Source organism: Eulemur rufifrons, chromosome 8 (assembly GCF_041146395.1).
Source record: "Eulemur rufifrons isolate Redbay chromosome 8, OSU_ERuf_1, whole genome shotgun sequence".
NCBI lineage: Eukaryota > Metazoa > Chordata > Mammalia > Primates > Lemuridae > Eulemur > Eulemur rufifrons.
In genome coordinates this window covers 46,632,051-46,650,834 of record NC_090990.1, presented here as the reverse complement: position 1 = coordinate 46,650,834, position 18,784 = coordinate 46,632,051, and the positions used below count along the sequence as shown (strand labels likewise).

The window sequence follows — 18,784 nt, the reverse complement described above, 5'->3', positions numbered from 1 at the left end:
CTGGCCGGGCGCAGTGGCTCACGCCTGTAATCCTAGCACTCTGGGAGGCCGAGGTGGGTGGATCGTTTGAGCTCAGGAGTTCGAGACCAGCCTGAGCAAGAGCGAGACCCCATCTCTACTAAAAATAGAAACAAATTATATATGGACAGCTAAAAATATATGTAGAAAAAATTAGCCGGGCATGGTGGTGCATGCCTGTAGTCCCAGCTACTCGGGAGGCTGAGACAGGAGGATCCCTTGAGCTCAGGAGTTTGAGGTTGCTGTGAGCTAGGCTGACGCCACGGCACTCACTCTAGCCTGGGCAATAGAGAGAGACTCTGTCTCAAAAAAAAAAAAAGAAAAGTAATCACTTCTATTTATTAAATATTATATTTTGCCTATTACATGTATAATTTATTTACATGTTAAATATTAATATATACATGTGAAAAAATAAGGTGAAGATATATGAATTTGTGTGTTCATAAGGCTCAAAATTTTTTTTTTTTTTTTTTTGAGACAGAGTCTCACTCTGTTGCCCAGGCTAGAGTGAGTACCATGGCGTCAGCCTAGCTCACAGCAACCTCAAACTCCTGGGCTCAAGCGATCCTACTGCCTCAGCCTCCCGAGTAGCTGGGACTACAGGCATGTGCCACCATGCCCGGCTAGTTTTTTCTACATATATTTAGCTGTCCATATAATTTCTTTCTGTTTTTAGTAGAGATGGGGTCTCGCTCTTGCTCAGGCTGGTCTCGAACTCCTGAGCTCAAACGATCCAACCACCTCGGCCTCCCAGAGTGCTAGGATTACAGGCGTGAGCCACCGCGCCCGGCCCTCAAAATTTTTTTAATGTAGTATTACACAAAATAGTATTTAGTATTACAAAAATTTTAATAGCTTAAAATTTATTCTTATTTCCTATCTTTTACTGCTACCCCAAGTTAATAGCATCTACACTAATATCTCATTACATTTCATATATACAGACACTTTCAGTTATAGAAACATGTAAGACACTAAACTCCTTTGCATTAATCTGTATATTTCCACGTGAGGAGCCACAAAAGATGCACAGGTAGTATTTAACAATAACAGTATTTACTGAGTGCTTGCTAAGAGCCAAGTAATGTACCAAAACTCTTACATGTATTATCATTGAATTCTTACGATAGTCGGATGAGATATCATTACCCTATATTGTGAATGTGAAAACTGAGGCACACGGGGGTTAAGCAACATGCCCAAGATTAGCAGCATGAGAATCACAGAACCACTTAAATGTAGGTAGAAAGGGGAATCCTGTAATCACAGGGAGCAGGATTTTTTAAATATCACTATAACTGCAAACATAGTGGAATAAAGTTAACATTAAGAATAAATGTTAATGGGACCTTGTAGAAAAAAATCAATACTCCCTGGCTACATGGATTTTACAGTTCAATGAACAAAATATGACTATGTACATAACAACTACAAACTATACAAATATTAAGGATTCTTATAATATTATGGAGTGGTTGGTTAAATCCACTCTTAGTCTAGCAAGACTAATAGATTTGTACCAATCTTTGCCAATTTCAATTACTACCAACAGCATTCACTACTGCCCTATAGGACTAATTCTGTGACCAGGGAATATAGAAAGCTAACCTTCAATATAGGGAATGACAAAATTACGGTATAAATTCTGGTCTAAGCCAGGCACGGTGGCTAACACATGTAATCCCAGCACTTTGGGACGCCAAGGTGGGAGGATTGCTTGAGGCCAGGCATTTGAGACCAGCCTGGGCAACATAGTGAGACTCTTGTCTCTACAAAAAAAATTTTTTTTAATTAGCCAGATGTAGTGATGCACACTTGTAGTCCCAGCTCCTCAGGAGGCTGAGTTGAGAGGATTGCTTGAGCCCAGGAGTTGAAAGTTGCAGTGAGCTATGATCATGCCACTGCACTCCATATTGGGCAACAGAGTGAGACCCTGTCTCAACAGCAACAACAAAAAATTCTAGTCTAAAGGAAAAATTCATAGAAAGACACAAATGAAGAGTTTAATCCTTAATTGGCTATAAACAAATCATTCACTAAATACTTAATAGGTAGGCATTTTGGTGTATCAGCAACAAACTTTTTTCCCCAAATTTTGTTAATTTTACTAATAGCTCTGCTAGATTATCTCTAATACATTTACAATTGTGCCCAAATTTAATCTATAGTATAGCTAATATTCAAGCTCAGCTTCTAGAAGTGATGATTTTAAAGCAATTTGCCATCCCTAACCCCAAAACGTAGAACCCAAGAGGACAGTGAAAACTATTCATTTGGATCACTCTGAGGTGTTATGTGTCTTTTATTAATAACTCCACACTATACATTTAGGAGCCTGAAGAGTCCAGATAGTATGGTATATGCAGAAGAGGAAAAACAGATAAACATTAAAACACCAAGTATACCACCTCCAAGGAACTTCTAATCAGAATATCCATGATAAGAGACAATAAATATTTGATAATTAAGAGAAGTATTGGCCGGGCGCGGTGGCTCACGCCTGTAATCCTAGCACTCAGGGAGGCCGAGGTGGGCGGATCGTTTGAGCTCAGGAGTTCGAGACCAGCCTGAGCAAGAGCGAGACCCCACCTCTACTAAAAATAGAAAGAAATTATATGGACAGCTAAAAATATATATAGAAAAAATTAGCCGGGCATGGTGGCGCATGCCTGTAGTCCCAGCTACTCGGGAGGCTGAGACAGGAGGATCGCTTGAGCTCAGGAGTTTGAGGTTGCTGTGAGCTAGGCTGATGCCACGGCACTCACTCTAGCCTGGGCAACAGAGTGAGACTCTGTCTCAAAAAAAAAAAAAAAAAAAAAGAGAAGTATGAATAATGTACTACAAGGGCAAGATCAACTCTTGCTGAATAAGCACTCATAAGGAAAATATATTTACGTTAAGCACTATTTTGTAATTTTGAAGAAAATGTTGAGAATTCTCAAAGTATCTGACCTTTACTTACTTATTTACTTTATTTATTTATTTGTGAATGAATGAATGAATGAATGGGTTTCACTCTGTTGACCAGGCTGGAGTGCAGTAGCAGTCTTTGCTCACTGCAGCCTCAAACTTCTGGGCTTAAGGCCATCCTCCAACCTCAGCCTCCTAAGTAGCTGGGACTACAGGTGCATGCATGCCACCATACCCGGCTAACTTTTTTTATCTTTTGTAGAGATTAAGTCTTGGTATGTGACCCAGGCTGGTCTCAAACTCCCGGGCTCAAGCAATCCTCCCAAAGTGCTAGGATTACAGGCGTGAGCCATTGGCCCCAGCCTACATACTTAAATAAGTACAAAAACCATACTCCAAAGCCAAATACAAAATTTATTATCAACATTTTTAAACTATCCATGCCAGTGTTACGTACAGGTTACAGGTCCCAATACAGTCTCTTTGCTGAACTCAGAATCCTTAACGATAATTTCTCTATCTCCTGTCTTTCTTTGCTGGTTTGAATACACCAACATGAAACCCTGATGAGTGACTTACTTGCCCCTTCAGTTGCCTGATGGACTGCTGAAGTGTGAGTATCTGGTTAAAGAGAGGACTCCTCAGTGTCTCATAAAACATAGATAGCTTCTCATTCTGCGACGTGTCTCCCTTCTCCTGCAATTTCATTTTTAGGCGATCAAGAACCTGCAGGACCTGCAGTTTATCTTGGTTGAAGAAGGATAATCAGAGTAAAAGTTAAATCCCATCTTATGTTCCATTTTTTAATCATTAATTAATTTAATGCTAGAACTACATATCTAGTATACCTGCAGCAGGATTTTCTGGCATTTTGAATTATTCTCTTCAATCACTTTTAAAGAAACCTAGAGAAAAATATAAAAATACAACACAAATAAATGTTTGAGATGATAGATATGCTACTTACCCTGATCTGGTCTCTATCAAAACATCACTACGTACTCCATAAATATGTAAAATTATTATGTGTCAATCTTAAAAACTTTAAAAAAACAAGATAAAATAAAATAGAATTCTATTAAATAAAAAAAGACAAAAGACAATTTCCATTAGTGTATACATGTCTATAGTCCTACAGAAAAACTAAAGAAAACCGCATGGACATTCTTCGTCAAAAGACTCCACTCTATGAAATTCAAATTAAAACCACAATGCAATGCCACTACACACCCACTAAGATGACTAAAATTAAAAAACAAAACAGACAATACTAATTGTTGACAAGGCTGTGAAGCAACTGGAGCTATCATACATTGCTAGTAGGAATGTAAAATGGCACAACCACTTTGGAAAATTGTTTAGCAATTTCTTATGAAGTTAAAAATATACTTACTATATGACCCAGCATTTCCACTCATACTTACCCAAGAAAAATGAAAATATATGCTCACAAAAAACCCTGTACAGGAAAGCTTATATAGTTTTTATTTATAAAAGCCCCAAACTAGAAAAACTCAAATATCTAATAATAGATGAATAAACAAATAATGGTATATAAATCTAACATTCAGAAATAAAGGAAAAAATTACTGATACACAAAACAAGGATAAATCTCAAAAATGGTGTGTTGAGAAAAAGAAACCTGACCCAAAAAAAGATACAAACTGTATGATTCCATTCATATGAAGTTTAAGAACTGACAAAACTAATCCACAATTATAGATTCATTTACCTAGGGCAGGGTCGAAGGGAGTTGACCAATAACAGGGTTCAGAACATGCTACCCCAAAATATGGCACCTTGGCATGTTGAGTATTTTTAGCTGAAGGAATTTAAGAAAGAGCAGATGCAGGAAGGACTCCCCCTGAAGCAGATCATAAGATCTTCATGTGAAAGGTGCTCCCCCTACACCCAGAGGATAGGAGCATCTTTATTTCCAAAGACAGAGGGACACCAAGAGGAAATCTGAACGAAACTTTCCAAGTTTCCCCCAGTTATTACTCTTAGCTCACATCGCTTTTGTCCTATCACATTTTTCTACAACTCTCTACTCTTCATCAAACCTACCATAAAACGCTCAGGTTTAACTATTTCTTTGGGTCTTCATTTCCTTAGGAAGGCTCCCGTGTCACATAAAACTTATATTAAATAAATTTATGTTTTTCCTTTGTTAATCTATCTTTTATTACAGGGGCCCCAGCCAAGAACTTAGAAGAGCAGAAGGTAAAGATATTTTCCTACACTGGGAAGGGGTTCAAGGGAGCTTGCTGAAGTGATGGAAATGTTCTGTTTTGAAAAGGATACTGTTTATATAGATGTATACATTTATCAAAATGTACTGAACTATATGTTTTAAATGAGTATATTTTATTATATGTAAATTATACTTTAATAAAATAAAATTTTAAAAAGGATCCTGAGCTGAAAAAGAATATCCAAATTAAGGGATCAAAAAGATTTCAGATGAGATTAGAAAAGGAAAAATTCCCAAGCTGCACAAATGATCCCACACTCTTAACTGCTTATCTGCATCTCTAGAAGGAAACCACTCAATATGGTATTCTTTATGAATAATGTTTTTTAATTCCAGGAATTTGCTCAAATTAACCTAAAATGTAATGTAATTGAAATACAAAAAGCCAACAAAATACTTTGCTATGACCAAAATGATACTTTCATAGTGGTCATTCTTACTAGTGATACACTATTGTAATGAACCATCAAAGAAATGTATTATATAATCAAAACTTTTTTACATCAACCTGGGTACAGTGAATGAGATCTTTATCTTCTAATTCAAGATCATTAAGCAAGAAAGCATATTAAAAACCAATAAGGGATGTCATTGCATTAATAAAGAGTCCAGGTATTCCATCCAAATGTTCACTGAATTCAATGGGAACTACCAAAAGAAGTGCTGAATAGAGCATCACAGAAACACTTCTGATATGCTCAGCATCTCAACTGTACAACCTTGACAACTACCCAGTGACAGGTAACTGTGAATAACAGAAAGGTAGTCACAAAGGTACTGTCCTCTTATATAGCAGCATATAGTCCAAAGGGATTGCAAGAGCAGCGTGGTTGTTATTAATACATCAACCTCTCTTACAAGCTAAAACTAGGATGCCATTTTTTACTGTCAAATGTCAATCTGACATTTATTAATTTATTAGAGATTAATAATAGCCTATGCTCTAGATGTCATGAAAAAATAGGTGGGAGTATAAACTTGCACAATCTTTCAGGAGGACAATTCAGCAGTATCTATCAATGTATCAATGTTAAATTTGCATTCTCTTTTACCCAGAATTTCTACTTCTTGGTGTCTCTCCTAAAGAAATACTTGCAAAAGGGCACGAAGCTGGTGTGCAAGGGTATTTACTGCATGTTTAATAGCAAAACTCCTGTAAAAATTAAATTATCAAAAGCAATCCAGCCAGATGCAGTGGCTGATACCTGTAATCCTAACACTTTGGGAGGCGGAGGCATTGCTTGAGCCCAGGAGTTCAAGACCAGCTTGAACAATGTAGCAAGACCCTGTCTCTACAAAAAAATAAGAAAAATGAGCCAGGCGTGGTGCTGCACGCTTGTAGTCCCAGCTACTCAGGAGGCTGAGGCAAGAGGATCACTTAAGCCCAGCAGTTTGAGGTAGCTGTGAGCTATGTGCTGACGCCACTGCACTCCAGCCCTGGCAGCAGAGGGAGACTGTCTCAAAAAAAAAAAAAAAAAATCCAATCAATCATTAAAATAATAAAGCAGGTCTGAATGTACTGAAAAGGGAATGAGAGGGACAGTTAACAGTAAGCCTGTGGCTTCCTCCCACAGCTTAAGGGATTCCCTGCATGAAAGCAGGTCTCCTTGCAAACACACTAAAGGATTTTAATAGATAAGATAGAGTTTCTTATTTGTCTCTGATTTTAAAATGTCAGGATATATCTGGTCTGTCTTAATCGTTTTTTGTAAAGAATCCGAGAATTTAGGGATATATGGGGCATGGCTGGCTGGAAAACAGGAGATAATCACAGACATTTCCTATTTGCGTAACTAATGGGGTACAGAACCAGAGATTCCCAAGACAGAAAAGGCTTCCTTTAGGAAAAATACATCCATATATATTACTCAGACTTTGTCTGTTAATCCAAAATAAAAAAAAATGTGTCCTGAGGTTGAATTTTACTTCTGTAAACAAATTAAGAACTGCACAAGTCTGTCAGAAACACATTCATAAATGATTTCATACCAATCCACAGACAAGTATTTCAAGCATATTGATAACATGTCTTAATGTAGAAGACAGTGACATTCAGTGGAAGCTGGAATGCTCCTCTGTGGCTGCCTCCTGCCGTCAGCCTCTGAAGCACAAGTAAGGCTGGAGCTGGCTAAGGTTTCACACTCATGTGAGTATGCTTTAACAATCCAACCCTTTGTGTTGACACAGGGAAGTTATCCAATATCCACAACTGAATGGGGAAAACAAGTTTCAGAATATGTTCATCACTTTTACATTTTTGTAAGAAAAAAATGTGTGCATAGGTTTCTAGAAAAGGATGTAGAAAGATAGTCAATTTAGTCACTGTGATTACTTCTAGGAAGTAGGATGGAGAGATTTAAAAATTAGACTTTTTACTTTAAAGATTTCAGTGCTGTTTGAATTTTATTTAAACAGCCATGTATTAATTTTGTAATTAAAAAAATAGTGAAAGTGACCAAAAAATGAGTGCTAAGATGGCCTAACGAGAAAGCAAGACAGATAAGATACACAGTAAGACAATGACAACACAATGGGATAATTATACAGTAAGGCATATACACACAACAGCAGAGGTGTGTACCATGCACTAAGAGAAATCATAAAGGGGAAGTGACTGACCCTGCCTCAAAAGTTTGAGAATGCTGGAATGAGAATACCTCAGAAACCTGCTTCATTGTAAAAGAAAAAGAATGGGGTGAAAAAGTAAAAGTGGAGTGACCATTAGTCCTCATTTGCCCAAGACAGCCTCAAGTCTCAGTCTACCAAGCATCGTCAATTATCAACAATGCTCCAGTTCACTCTAAAAAGTGTCCTACTTTAAATGACACATAGGGCTACCCTAGGTCAGTGGTTCCCAAACTTTAGCATGCATCAGAACCACCTGTAGGGCCTATTAAAACACAAATTGCAGAGCCCTGTCCGCCCACCCCCAGTTTCTGATCCAGTAGCTCTGAGGAGGCCCCCAAGAATCTGCATTTCTAACAAATTCCCATGTCACCCTGATGCTACTAGCCCAGAGACAACAACTGAAGAACCACCGCATACAGGTGTATAAGTACATGACTTTCTGTGATAATAATAACTAGCTCTAAATGACCTAATGTAAATTTCCAGAAGTAGCAGAAAGGAAAAAAAAAAGCAGCTTAGATCATTGTTACTGCAAGTGTGGACTGCAAATTGATGCTTGGCCCACAAAGAGATAAATACCAAAATTAGGAATAAGCATTTAGAAACCTTACCGCAATATGGTAAAGTATGCCTATTACATTTAATAATAAAAAACTTGACCTTATATTTTGCATGTGTTTTTTAAATTTCATTTTTTCTAATCATTTGTTTTATAAAAATATCAGTCCTTGAAAGATTGGGGAGGGGAGACCCTGATCTTTCATCACTGATACTTTGGGAGACTACTTGGAAAGTGTCCTTGTAAATAACGCTAAGCAGACTAGTCTTTATCCTATATACAACAGGAAGTAATTAAAGGCTTTTAAGCAGGGAAGTATTGAGGACAGATTTCTATTTTAAAAAGGTAATTCTGGTAATAGCATAGATTAGTGGTCTTCGAACTTTTTTAAACACACATTCCTACTAGTAAAAATATACAGACCATGTACCTCAATTTATTTTTCATAACCATAAACACATACTATTATACTAACATAACATAAATGTTTTAAAACATAAAATAGAAACTTCACAGGAGTAAGGTAAAAATTAAAAAGTAAAGCTTTACTGTCATCTTCTTACTCTCCCAATGGATCATCCTGCACATTTTGAAAACTATGGTAGAGTATTCCCCAGTAAGGGTTAAGGGTAGAAATGATGGCCATCCAACCCTCTGACTCATATTTAATAAGGCTAAACTATGTCCACAAAGCAGGCCCGGAAAATTCCTACAATTCCATGGTGTTAGGTAATACCTAGGGAAGGGAACTAATGTTCTAAGATTACATGACAAGAGAAGGAAGAAATGCAGATAACTCTACAACTTGATATCCAGCAAGCAGCACTTAGGCTAGATGGAACCTATGTCTCACTCGTGTTATAGCCATAGGAAATCTTCAGCCAAACAATTTTGACCTATTTAGTTAGGCAACTAACTGAGTTCATAAAAGGGAACAGCAAGTTTGTTTAAGACATGGTAAAGCTAAGTCTAACTTGTCATAGATAAGCTAACTACAATCAGTCATAGCCCAGATTTTTATTTCTTTTTTTTATTTTTTATTTATTTATTTATTTTTTTTAGAGACAGCATCTCACTGTGTTGCCCAGGCTGGTCTGGAACTCCTGTCCTCAAGCAATACTTCCACCTCAGCCTCCTGAGTAGCTGGGATTACAGGTGTGAGCCACTGTGCCGGGAAGCTGAGACATTTAAAATGCTACAGCGTACCCTGTCCTCATAGTTGCATTATTATGCTCAGCAGCTTCCACTCCACTATTTTTTTTTTTTTTTTTTTGAGACAGAGTCTCGTTTTGTTGCCCTGGCTAGAGTGAGTGCCGTGGCGTCAACCTAGCTCACAGCAACCTCAAACTCCTGGGCTTAAGCGATCCTACTGCCTCAGCCTCCCGAGTAGCTGGGACTACAGGCATGCGCCACCATGCCCGGCTAATTTTTTCTATATATATTTTAGTTGGCCAGATAATTTCTTTCTATTTTTAGTAGAGACGGGGTCTCCCTCTTGCTCAGGCTGGTCTCGAACTCCTGACTTTGAGGGATCCACCCGCCTCGGCCTCCCAGAGTGCTAGGATTACAGGCGTGAGCCACCACGCCCGGCCCCACTCCACTATTGATCAAGAGAGTTTGTGCCAGGAATTTTTCAGATCTAATTCACTGTAGGATTTAATTGAAGGAAATTATTACAATATTGTGGCTTTTTTAAACCTGTCTTAGCCAATGCCAATTAATGGGATATTTGAAAAAAGTTGATGCAGAGATAAAAATTTAAATTTCTAAGTGGAGGAAACTTATTAAAAAGATTAACCTCCTCAGATCAAGAATTTAGGCAAATTACACATCCTGAGAAACACAACTTACAGACTCTCAGTAGCTCACAAGAATGTAACTCCCCACTGATTTAACAAGACATACGATACGTCTATCTTGAAAATTTGGGAGAAAAAAGTCACTGGCAATTTCTTTGGGAAAGTACAGCTACTTAGCCTTTAACTGCACATGTGAATTGGGCAGATCACAATTACAATGCACATAACTCCCCAGTGGGAATTTCCCAGAGCTCATTGAACCAGGTAGTTTTAAGAATCAATGAGCTATTAAGCGTGAATAAGGTCATGATTTCAGAAGTTATTCAAAAATCGAAGTCCATAACCAGCTTTAACTTTCTATTGCTTCCTTTGGAGTGCAAAGCTCAGGATATGTCTAATTATTGTTCCTTTGTCCTCAAATCTCAGCATTTATGAGCTACTGATTAAATAAAAAACACTCTCCTAGCCAAAGAGCAATGGTGACTCTCCACCAGGACTCCAGATAAATAAATACCTTTGCTGCCATGCAAATGCAGACACAAGTCAGATATCCCAGCCTTGTCTTCCTACTAAATGATCAAGGCCTTTTTAAACCCCTTAGAAATGAAAATACTATATTTTTGACTGCTGACAAAACGGTCCATCCCTGGAATTTTAGAAACAGATATATAAGTTCCATAATGATCTTGACATGGGGCCATATGCCTAAGCCTAGACTATGTTTAAGTCCACCTGACACTGAACATTAAAAAAAATGTTGAAGTTGAAAGACACCACGTTAAACTCTGAATCAGAACTGAAAATTGAGTCAGTTTTTCAGAATAAGTTAGTTGCCCAAATATTCATTTTCTCCTTGAACTATTCAAAGTTAATGAATGCATACCAATATTCTGCCTGTAACTTGGCCACTTTTGTAGGAACAAAGTTAACCTGCTTTATGGTATTGCTGCTTCTGAATTCCTGCTGGTGGCAGTTTTCTCCAATGAGCAACAAAAAAACAAATCTGGGCAATTTTCACACTTAAAAACCTCTGATCATGTATCCAACCCCTATTGAAAAGACCTGGGTATTCATATTCTTCACTAATGATTAGTTTCCACCTCAAAAATTCTGTTCAATTTTCCCCACACTGCCAGACTGTGTGCCCTTAACTTCTTTCCAGAAATTATGGTCACGCCGTTTTTGGAATGCCAAACTAACTTTTGGACATCCTGTCCACCAATGTTCACCCTCCTTCCCTCTGGTCTTTTCCCAAAAACTATTCATTAATCACTAAATCAACTATTTCTTCATGCCTACTATGTACAATGCAAAGCCAGTCTGTATAACATTAGCTCATCTATCTTTCTAACAATATATTATCTATCATCTCCATTTTACAAATGCAGAAAACTCCCTACAATTTTAAAAAAAAGGGGGGTGCTATAAAAAAAGTAAAAACAGGAAGGAAACATAGATGATGCTACTGAGGGGAGTTAATTTCATGGGGTTGGGGAGGTCAGATGTTAATGACTTTTTCAGCAGGTACTACTTTAAAAGTGAGAGGAGAATATTTCAGATATTAAATAGAGGGAACATTCATCAACCTGACCCTCAACATTCATTTAACTCATCTCCCTCTCCTACCACACTCTGTCCTGGACCTTCATTAGAAGCTCCAGAAAATAATTCCAAAGCAGACTAAGCAGAAACCCTATCCGCGCTATTATCAAAGCTAGGCCCATTAATTAGGAGCTAATGTGAAATAAAAACTGACCTGTCCCTGAAAGTCTACAGACCCTGGCCTAAAAGGTATCTACCAGACCAGGCAAGGTGTGCAGAATGCCAAAGCAAGGGCAGGCCTCTGGTTTGGTATGAAGAGTTAAGATCTACATTAGAGAACGCTCATCTCAAAAAAATTTTACTAATTTCTTTTAACCAAAACACAGCTTCCCAAATGCATGTAATCAATAGAGACAGAATTTAAATTTGAAATTCTTAAAACACACACTATCTTGGTTTATAATAGTAATGCTTGACAGGTTTTTAAACTTTATATAAATTGCATCATACCACATACTATTCTTTAGCAACTTGCTTTTTTAAGCTCAACTTCACATCTTTAAGATTTATTCATGATGATATACACAGGTCCTCTACAGTCATTGTAACAACGACATACATTCCACTGTAGGAATACAAACTTTATTCACCCAATCTCCTGTTGATGAGAATTTAAGTCATTTTCTATTGGTTACTAATGCAAAAACAGGATTAGAACTCAATGTCTGCCTCAATAATCAACTTTTTTCCAGTTGATTCAATAACCAATTCTTGAAATATAGGAGATTCTACAGCCTATGAGCTTTGACATCATAGAGTCCTGGGTTCTACCTCTGGGACCAGCTCTGTGTTCCTATAGCCAATTGTTTAAAACTCCCTAAACCTCAGAGTTTTCTCATTTGTAAAAAACAGAGTCATAAAAATTACTTCGCATTTATAGGTGAAGGACTACATAAGAAACTGTAGAGTATTTGGCCTACCACCCAGTACACGTTCAACAAATGGTAGTTATTATTAACATCTCTTTTCAATCCCAAAATGATTTGAGATATTTAGGGCTTCAAAAAGCTAATTATTATTTTAGCTGAGATTTTGCTATATAATTAATCATAGTAATTTCTCTAACTCTTGGCCTCAAAGTGCTAGGATTACAGGTGTGAACCACCACACACTTCTCAGAAATATTAATAGTTATTTCCAAGAACACTGAACAATAAAATTTTTCACCAATGCAATGAGTACAAAGGAGGGAGTTACGGAGAGGACTATAATTTGGAATTTTAAAAGTCAATTTATAGACCATCATGGTGGCTCACGCCTCTATTCCTAGCACTCTAGGAGGCCAAGGTGGGAGGATCACTTGAGCTCAGGAATTCGAGACCAGCCTGAGCAAGAATGAGACCCCATCTCTACTAAAAATAGAAAAAAACTAGCCGGGCATGGCGGCATGTACCTGTAGCGTCAGCTGCTCAAGAGGCTGAGGCAGGAAGATAGTTTGAGCCCAGGAGTTTGAGGTTGCAGTGAGCTACGAGGTTGACACTGCACTCTAGCTGGGGTGACACAAAGAGACTTTGTCTCCAAAAAAATGTCAATTTAAATGTAGGCATGTAAGTGGTTCAGTAAACTAAACCCCTTTAAGGGTAAACTACTCATACTGAATCCTAACCCAATGCCATCCAACAGAAATATAATGTGGGCCACATACGTAATTTAAAATTTTCTAGGCCGGGCGTGGTGGCTCACGCCTGTAATCCTAGCACTCTGGGAGGCCGAGGTGGGCGGATCGTTTGAGCTCAGGAGTTCTAGACCAGCCTGAGCAAGAGCGAGACCCCATCTCTACTAAAAATAGAAAGAAATTATATGGACAGCTAAAAATATATACAGAAAAAATTAGCCGGGCATGGTGGTGCATGCCTGTAGTCCCAGCTACTCGGGAGGCTGAGACAGGAGGATCGCTTGAGCTCAGGAGTTTGAGGTTGCTGTGAGCTAGGCTGATGCCACGGCACTCACTCTAGCCTGGGCAACAGAGTGAGACTCTGTCTCAAAAAAAAAAAAAAAAAAAAAAAAAAAAATTTCTAGCAGCTTCACAAAAGGTAAGAAGAAACAGGTAAAATTAATTTTAATAATATAATTCACTGCCCAGTATATACAAATTATCATTTTAATATGTAAATAATATAAAAATTAATAAGATTTCTTTAATTTTAGTTTTTGTAGAGATGGCGGGTCTCACTATGTTACCGAGGCTGGTCTTGAACTCCTAGCCTCCAGTGATCCTCACCTCAGCGTCTGAAAGAGCTAGGATTACAGGCATGAGCTGCTGCATCTGGCCAATAAGATAGCTTAGATTCTTTTTTTTTTTTTAACACTAAATCTCTTCAAAATCTTGTGTGTATTTCACATTTATGGAAAATCTCAATCCCAACTAACCCCATCTCAAGTGCCCAATGTTCATGTGTACAAACGGCTTACTGTATTGATGGCAAAGTTTTAGCCTATACCTTTTCAGAAAGATCCCTACCGTGTTTTTAGAAAAGACTTTTGTTTATCAGCTCATAAAGTCTCTGTGCTTTTTATCGAAGTAACCATCAGATTAAGAACACTCACAAACTTGAGTTCTTCCCCAAAAAAGGAACATAACTCCATAATTTTATCTGACTTAAACATCAGGGTGGAGGAGCAAAGAGTAGGAGAATAACGGCTTACAGTTTATAAGACACATTCTTGAACATTATTTCCTTTCAACCTCCCCAAATCTCCATCAGGTAGATCATCTACAAATAGGACCAGATTCTGGAGGACCAGAATCAAATGACTTGCCAAGCATTATATGGTAAATGGACCCATTTCCACGTCTCCAATCTCTATAGGCTGCATAGCTGCGCAAACACAAGAAATAAGTGGGCTTTACATCTTCAGCATCGACCTATCCCACTGACTAAAAGGAAGGGTATCAACAGGCACTGAATTTCTCCACATTTGCACCAGAATCTAAAATGGAGGCTGTAAAAAAGGCATCCAAATCTATATAAGAAAAAAACATAGCAATGGTCATGCAAGCATTAAGGTAAAATAGTCCTGTTTCCCAAAAAACTTACAAATTTGTTCATCAAAGGTGAGCGACATATTTTTGTTAAACTTTAACAAAGCAAGTACATTCTGCTTGGCTATTCAGTGTAAGGATAATTATTAAATGCTGTTAAGTAAAAATGCAATTATAAGGACTAGAAAATGCTAAGCCACAGTCTCAGAATTACAAGATGCTAAAAGTACATTTGCTATGAGAAAATATACAGATTTTTCTTTTTAACTTTAAAAATGCAACTAAAAGAAAATATATCACAATGTTATTAGTGATTATCTCTCAACAGTGGGTGGGAAGGTTTCTGTGTACTTTTAGTTTCTTTTCTGAAAATTCTCTCCAATTTTTCTACAACGAATACGTTAGCTTTATAGTTATAACAATACTAACACATGCCTTGAACTTATTAAGGTATTGTTAAACACAGATGAGAGCCTAATACAATTTCTTTTCAACTTTAAACAAAACTCCTTTTCTGATGGCAAGCCTATTTTATGTGACCCCTTATGATACTGTAATATATATATATATATATATTGGTTTTTGTCCATGGTTCCTGGCTCATAACTCCCATAGCCCTTGTTACAGTCTTCTGTTATAATGTTGAGGTGCTTTAGGCCTCAGGAAATAAAATCTCTCTCCCTGACCTTCTCTGCCCTCCTTTCACCTGCTCCTGCTCTTTTTTCTCCCCAAGGCAAGACTCCACTCTTTCCCTTTCTATCTTGGAGCTGGCCATCAAGAAATTCTCTGACCTACCTTTTCTAATTGTTGGTCAGAAGACCCCCATTTCAGAAAGGGTTTTGCCCATACCCTGGGGAAACGAATGCTGCACAGAGGCCAAAAAGAATCCGGACAGGCCTTCCTGGGTTTCCCCACTGCATTCTTCAATCATGTCTATCCAGTGAAATCTCCACAAAAGGCCCAAGAAGAGGGGGTACAGAGAGCTTCTGGATAGGTGAACACGGGGAAGTTCCTGGAGAATGGTGCATCTCTTCATGTGTACCCTTTGTAATATCCTTTATAATAAACCAGTATACCTAGGTGTTTCCCTAAGTTCTGTGAGCCACTCTAACAAATTTTTTGTCGTTGTTGAGACAGAGTATCACTTGGTGTCCCTGGGTAGAGTGCAGTGATTGTAGTCACCGCGAGCTCCAGGTCCTGGGCTGGGAGCGATCCTTCTGCCTCAGTCTCCCAGGTAGCTGGAACTACAGGCACACACCACGCCTGGCTGGGTTTTGTGGTTTTGTCTTTTTTTTGTTTCTTGTCTCCAGAGATGGGGTCTCACTGTGCTCAGGCTGGTGTCGAGCCCCTGAGCTGCAGCTATCCTCCCGCCTTGGCCTCCCAAAAGCTAGGATTATAGGCATGAGCCACCGTGCCCAGCCCACTCTCACAAATTAATCAAACCCAAGGAGGGGGCTGTGATATCCCCAATGTACAGCCAGTCGGTCAGAAGCACAGGTTAAACAACCTGGAGCTTGAGATTGGCATCAGTAGTGAGTCTTGTGGGACTGAGCCCTCAACCTGTAGGACCTGATGCTATCTCTACCTGGAGAAACTGAATTGTAAGATACCCAGCCAACTTCCGCTGCAGAACTGCTTACTCATTGGTGGGGAGAAATTCCTACACATTTGGTCACAGAAGTCTTCTGTGTTGATTTTCAATGGTGTGGGGGCTGAGGAAAAGCAGTTTGTGTTTTTTCCTCTTACCCCCAGTAGGATGTAAACTAGTAAGCGCAAATCTCTTCAGGACTTATTTTATAAATCCTATCTGCAAGTACCTTCTCCTTTCATATTTATTAACTTTTTAAAATATCTTTGTCAAAGTTGCAGATACCAGGATGAAATCACTTTTTATCAGACCCAAACTAGAGCTGGGAGAGCACAAAGGCAGAAAGCTCATGCTTGCATGTCTGAGATAAAAATTGTCTCAAGGACATTGTAAAATAACCCCACAAAAAATTCCTTAGGACTGCAGCAATTCAGGTAAGATGCTCTGGAAAAAACATCTGCCCAATAATGGCATCTCTACCAATAAACTGAGGCTAACTCTGGCTTTGAATCTCCAAAACCAATGAACTGTTTTCAAGCAGCTTAAATGAACTTCTCCTTTTGGCAATAAAAGCTGTCCTTTACTCTCCCCTCTTCAGATGTATATTTGGCTTGCCATAACTGTGCATCTTGGGTTATAATCCTCATTTCTCATTCCCAAATACATGTAACATATTTGGAGATATTTTTTGGTTAACTTTTTTAGAGTGCAGTGGCACGAACACAGCTCACTTTAACTTTGAACTCTTGGGCTTCAGTGATGCTCCTGCCTCAGTCTCCCCATAGCTAGTACTACAAGCATGTATCACCACACCTGGCTACTTTTTAAATTTTTTGTAGAGATAGGGGTCTTGCTCTGTTGCCCAGACTGGTCTCAAACTTCGGCTTCAAGCAATCCTCCTGCCTCAGGCTCCCAAAGTACTGGGATTACAGGCATGAGCCACCACACCCAGCCTGGTTAGCATCTTAAACACTGTTAGGGACCTGGAAACATCAAAGTCTCTATCTCACCTAACATTTTCTAATGCTGCAAAATGAACAGATTTGAATTTTTACCCTCACTTTTCCCTAGCTTTCCTCCAAAATAGATGTATGCCAGACTCCTTGTTATGGAGTAGTGCAGCTATAGACCAAGCTGTATCTGTTTGGAAAGGGAGACAAAACAATAGCTGGCATCCATAGTAGCTTCTCCCGGTGAGTGGTGGAGAGGTGTGTAGGACTCTACTTGCCAACTACACACACACAAAAATAAAATAGATGTGTGCGCATGGATTGGCAGCTAATAGGAGCTTAGCTACCCTACAATGTGGTATTGTCATCCTTGTTAGAACTGAGATTTTTCTTCCAGATCTTTAGAAGTCTTCTTCACTCACTTAAAAAACACTTATTAAGCACCTACGAATGATCTGACCATAAATGCGGTAGAGAAACAACCTAGAGAAATAAGGCCCTGAAAGAAACACCCCCTCAATCTCGGAGACAAACCAGTAAACAACAAATTCGAATCTAAAGTTGTAAGAGCCACCTGGAGACAAAGTGCCCAGTAAACACCCCAAGGGAAGATTAATTTGGCCTGCAAGGTGTGCTGGAGGGCTGGGTCACTTTTTGGAAGGTGGGAATTGATATGGAAATGCCTTCCTGAGTTTGATTTAAAGCAGGAATCCAGGAATTTTCCCAGAGGCTGGAGGCCAGCGCACTTTCCGCCTGGTGCTCCCGAACTACTTAGTGAGGCTGGCAGAGCCCAGGCTGACCGCAGGCTTGGGAACCTCGGCTACGTGACGACCAGGCGCCACTACCCAGGCGGGCCCAAGTCGCCCCCTCGGGCCGGGTCTGGGCACCCGCTCCTTCTCAGGCTCTCAAGGTTGGGCACCACCTGTTCACTCGTTCCACGGTCACCGGCGGAGGGAAGGACTCTGCACAGCTACGGGGGCGAAGTGTGGGCACCGATCTGGGTGCAAAATCTGATCCCTGCAACTACCAAACACCAGTGGGCCGAGATTTGAGGCCGGGAAGGCCTGCCGAGGCTGGGCGGCTCCCCTGCCAGCGGCCTCCGGCGAGCCCCGCGCGGCGGGGCGGGGACCACGGTGGGGTCACCCGGGCCAGACGCAGGAGGACGGCGCCCCCGCCCCGCCTCCGAGGCCAGCGCGAGCGCACGCCAGGGGCGGCCCATACCCTCGGTGGCCCCGGCGAGTGCCCAGCGGGGCCCTCCGCCTCCGGCCCCCACTCCCTCCGGGCCGGCAGGCGGGCGGAGCGCGCGCGGGGCTAGGAAGGGCTGGCTGGGCAGCCGGCGAGGGAGCTGCTCCCTGCGGCCTTGAGGCGCGGGGACCCCCTCCCCCGGGGCCAGCGCGCACCCGGACAGCCGGGACCCCACGCTTTACCTGGTCCGGTGGAGGCTGAGTGGGAGCCCGGGACGGGCGGGCTCGGCGTCGGCCCTCCCTCA

At 40.0% G+C, this 18,784-nt stretch overlaps 1 protein-coding gene across 1 annotated transcript in view; it reads right to left on the bottom strand.

The window, feature by feature from the left end:
• The window catches only part of PATJ (PATJ crumbs cell polarity complex component), a 337,921-nt gene extending 319,137 nt beyond the window's left edge, over positions 1 to 18,784 (bottom strand). The window contains exons 1-3 of the mRNA XM_069480086.1: positions 18,723 to 18,784; positions 3,780 to 3,836; positions 3,511 to 3,677 (exon numbers count right to left, since the gene is read on the bottom strand). Of these exons, the coding sequence (XP_069336187.1) occupies positions 3,511 to 3,677; positions 3,780 to 3,801 (189 nt within the window). The 5' untranslated portion in view covers positions 3,802 to 3,836; positions 18,723 to 18,784. The remainder of the gene's footprint in view (positions 1 to 3,510; positions 3,678 to 3,779; positions 3,837 to 18,722) is intronic.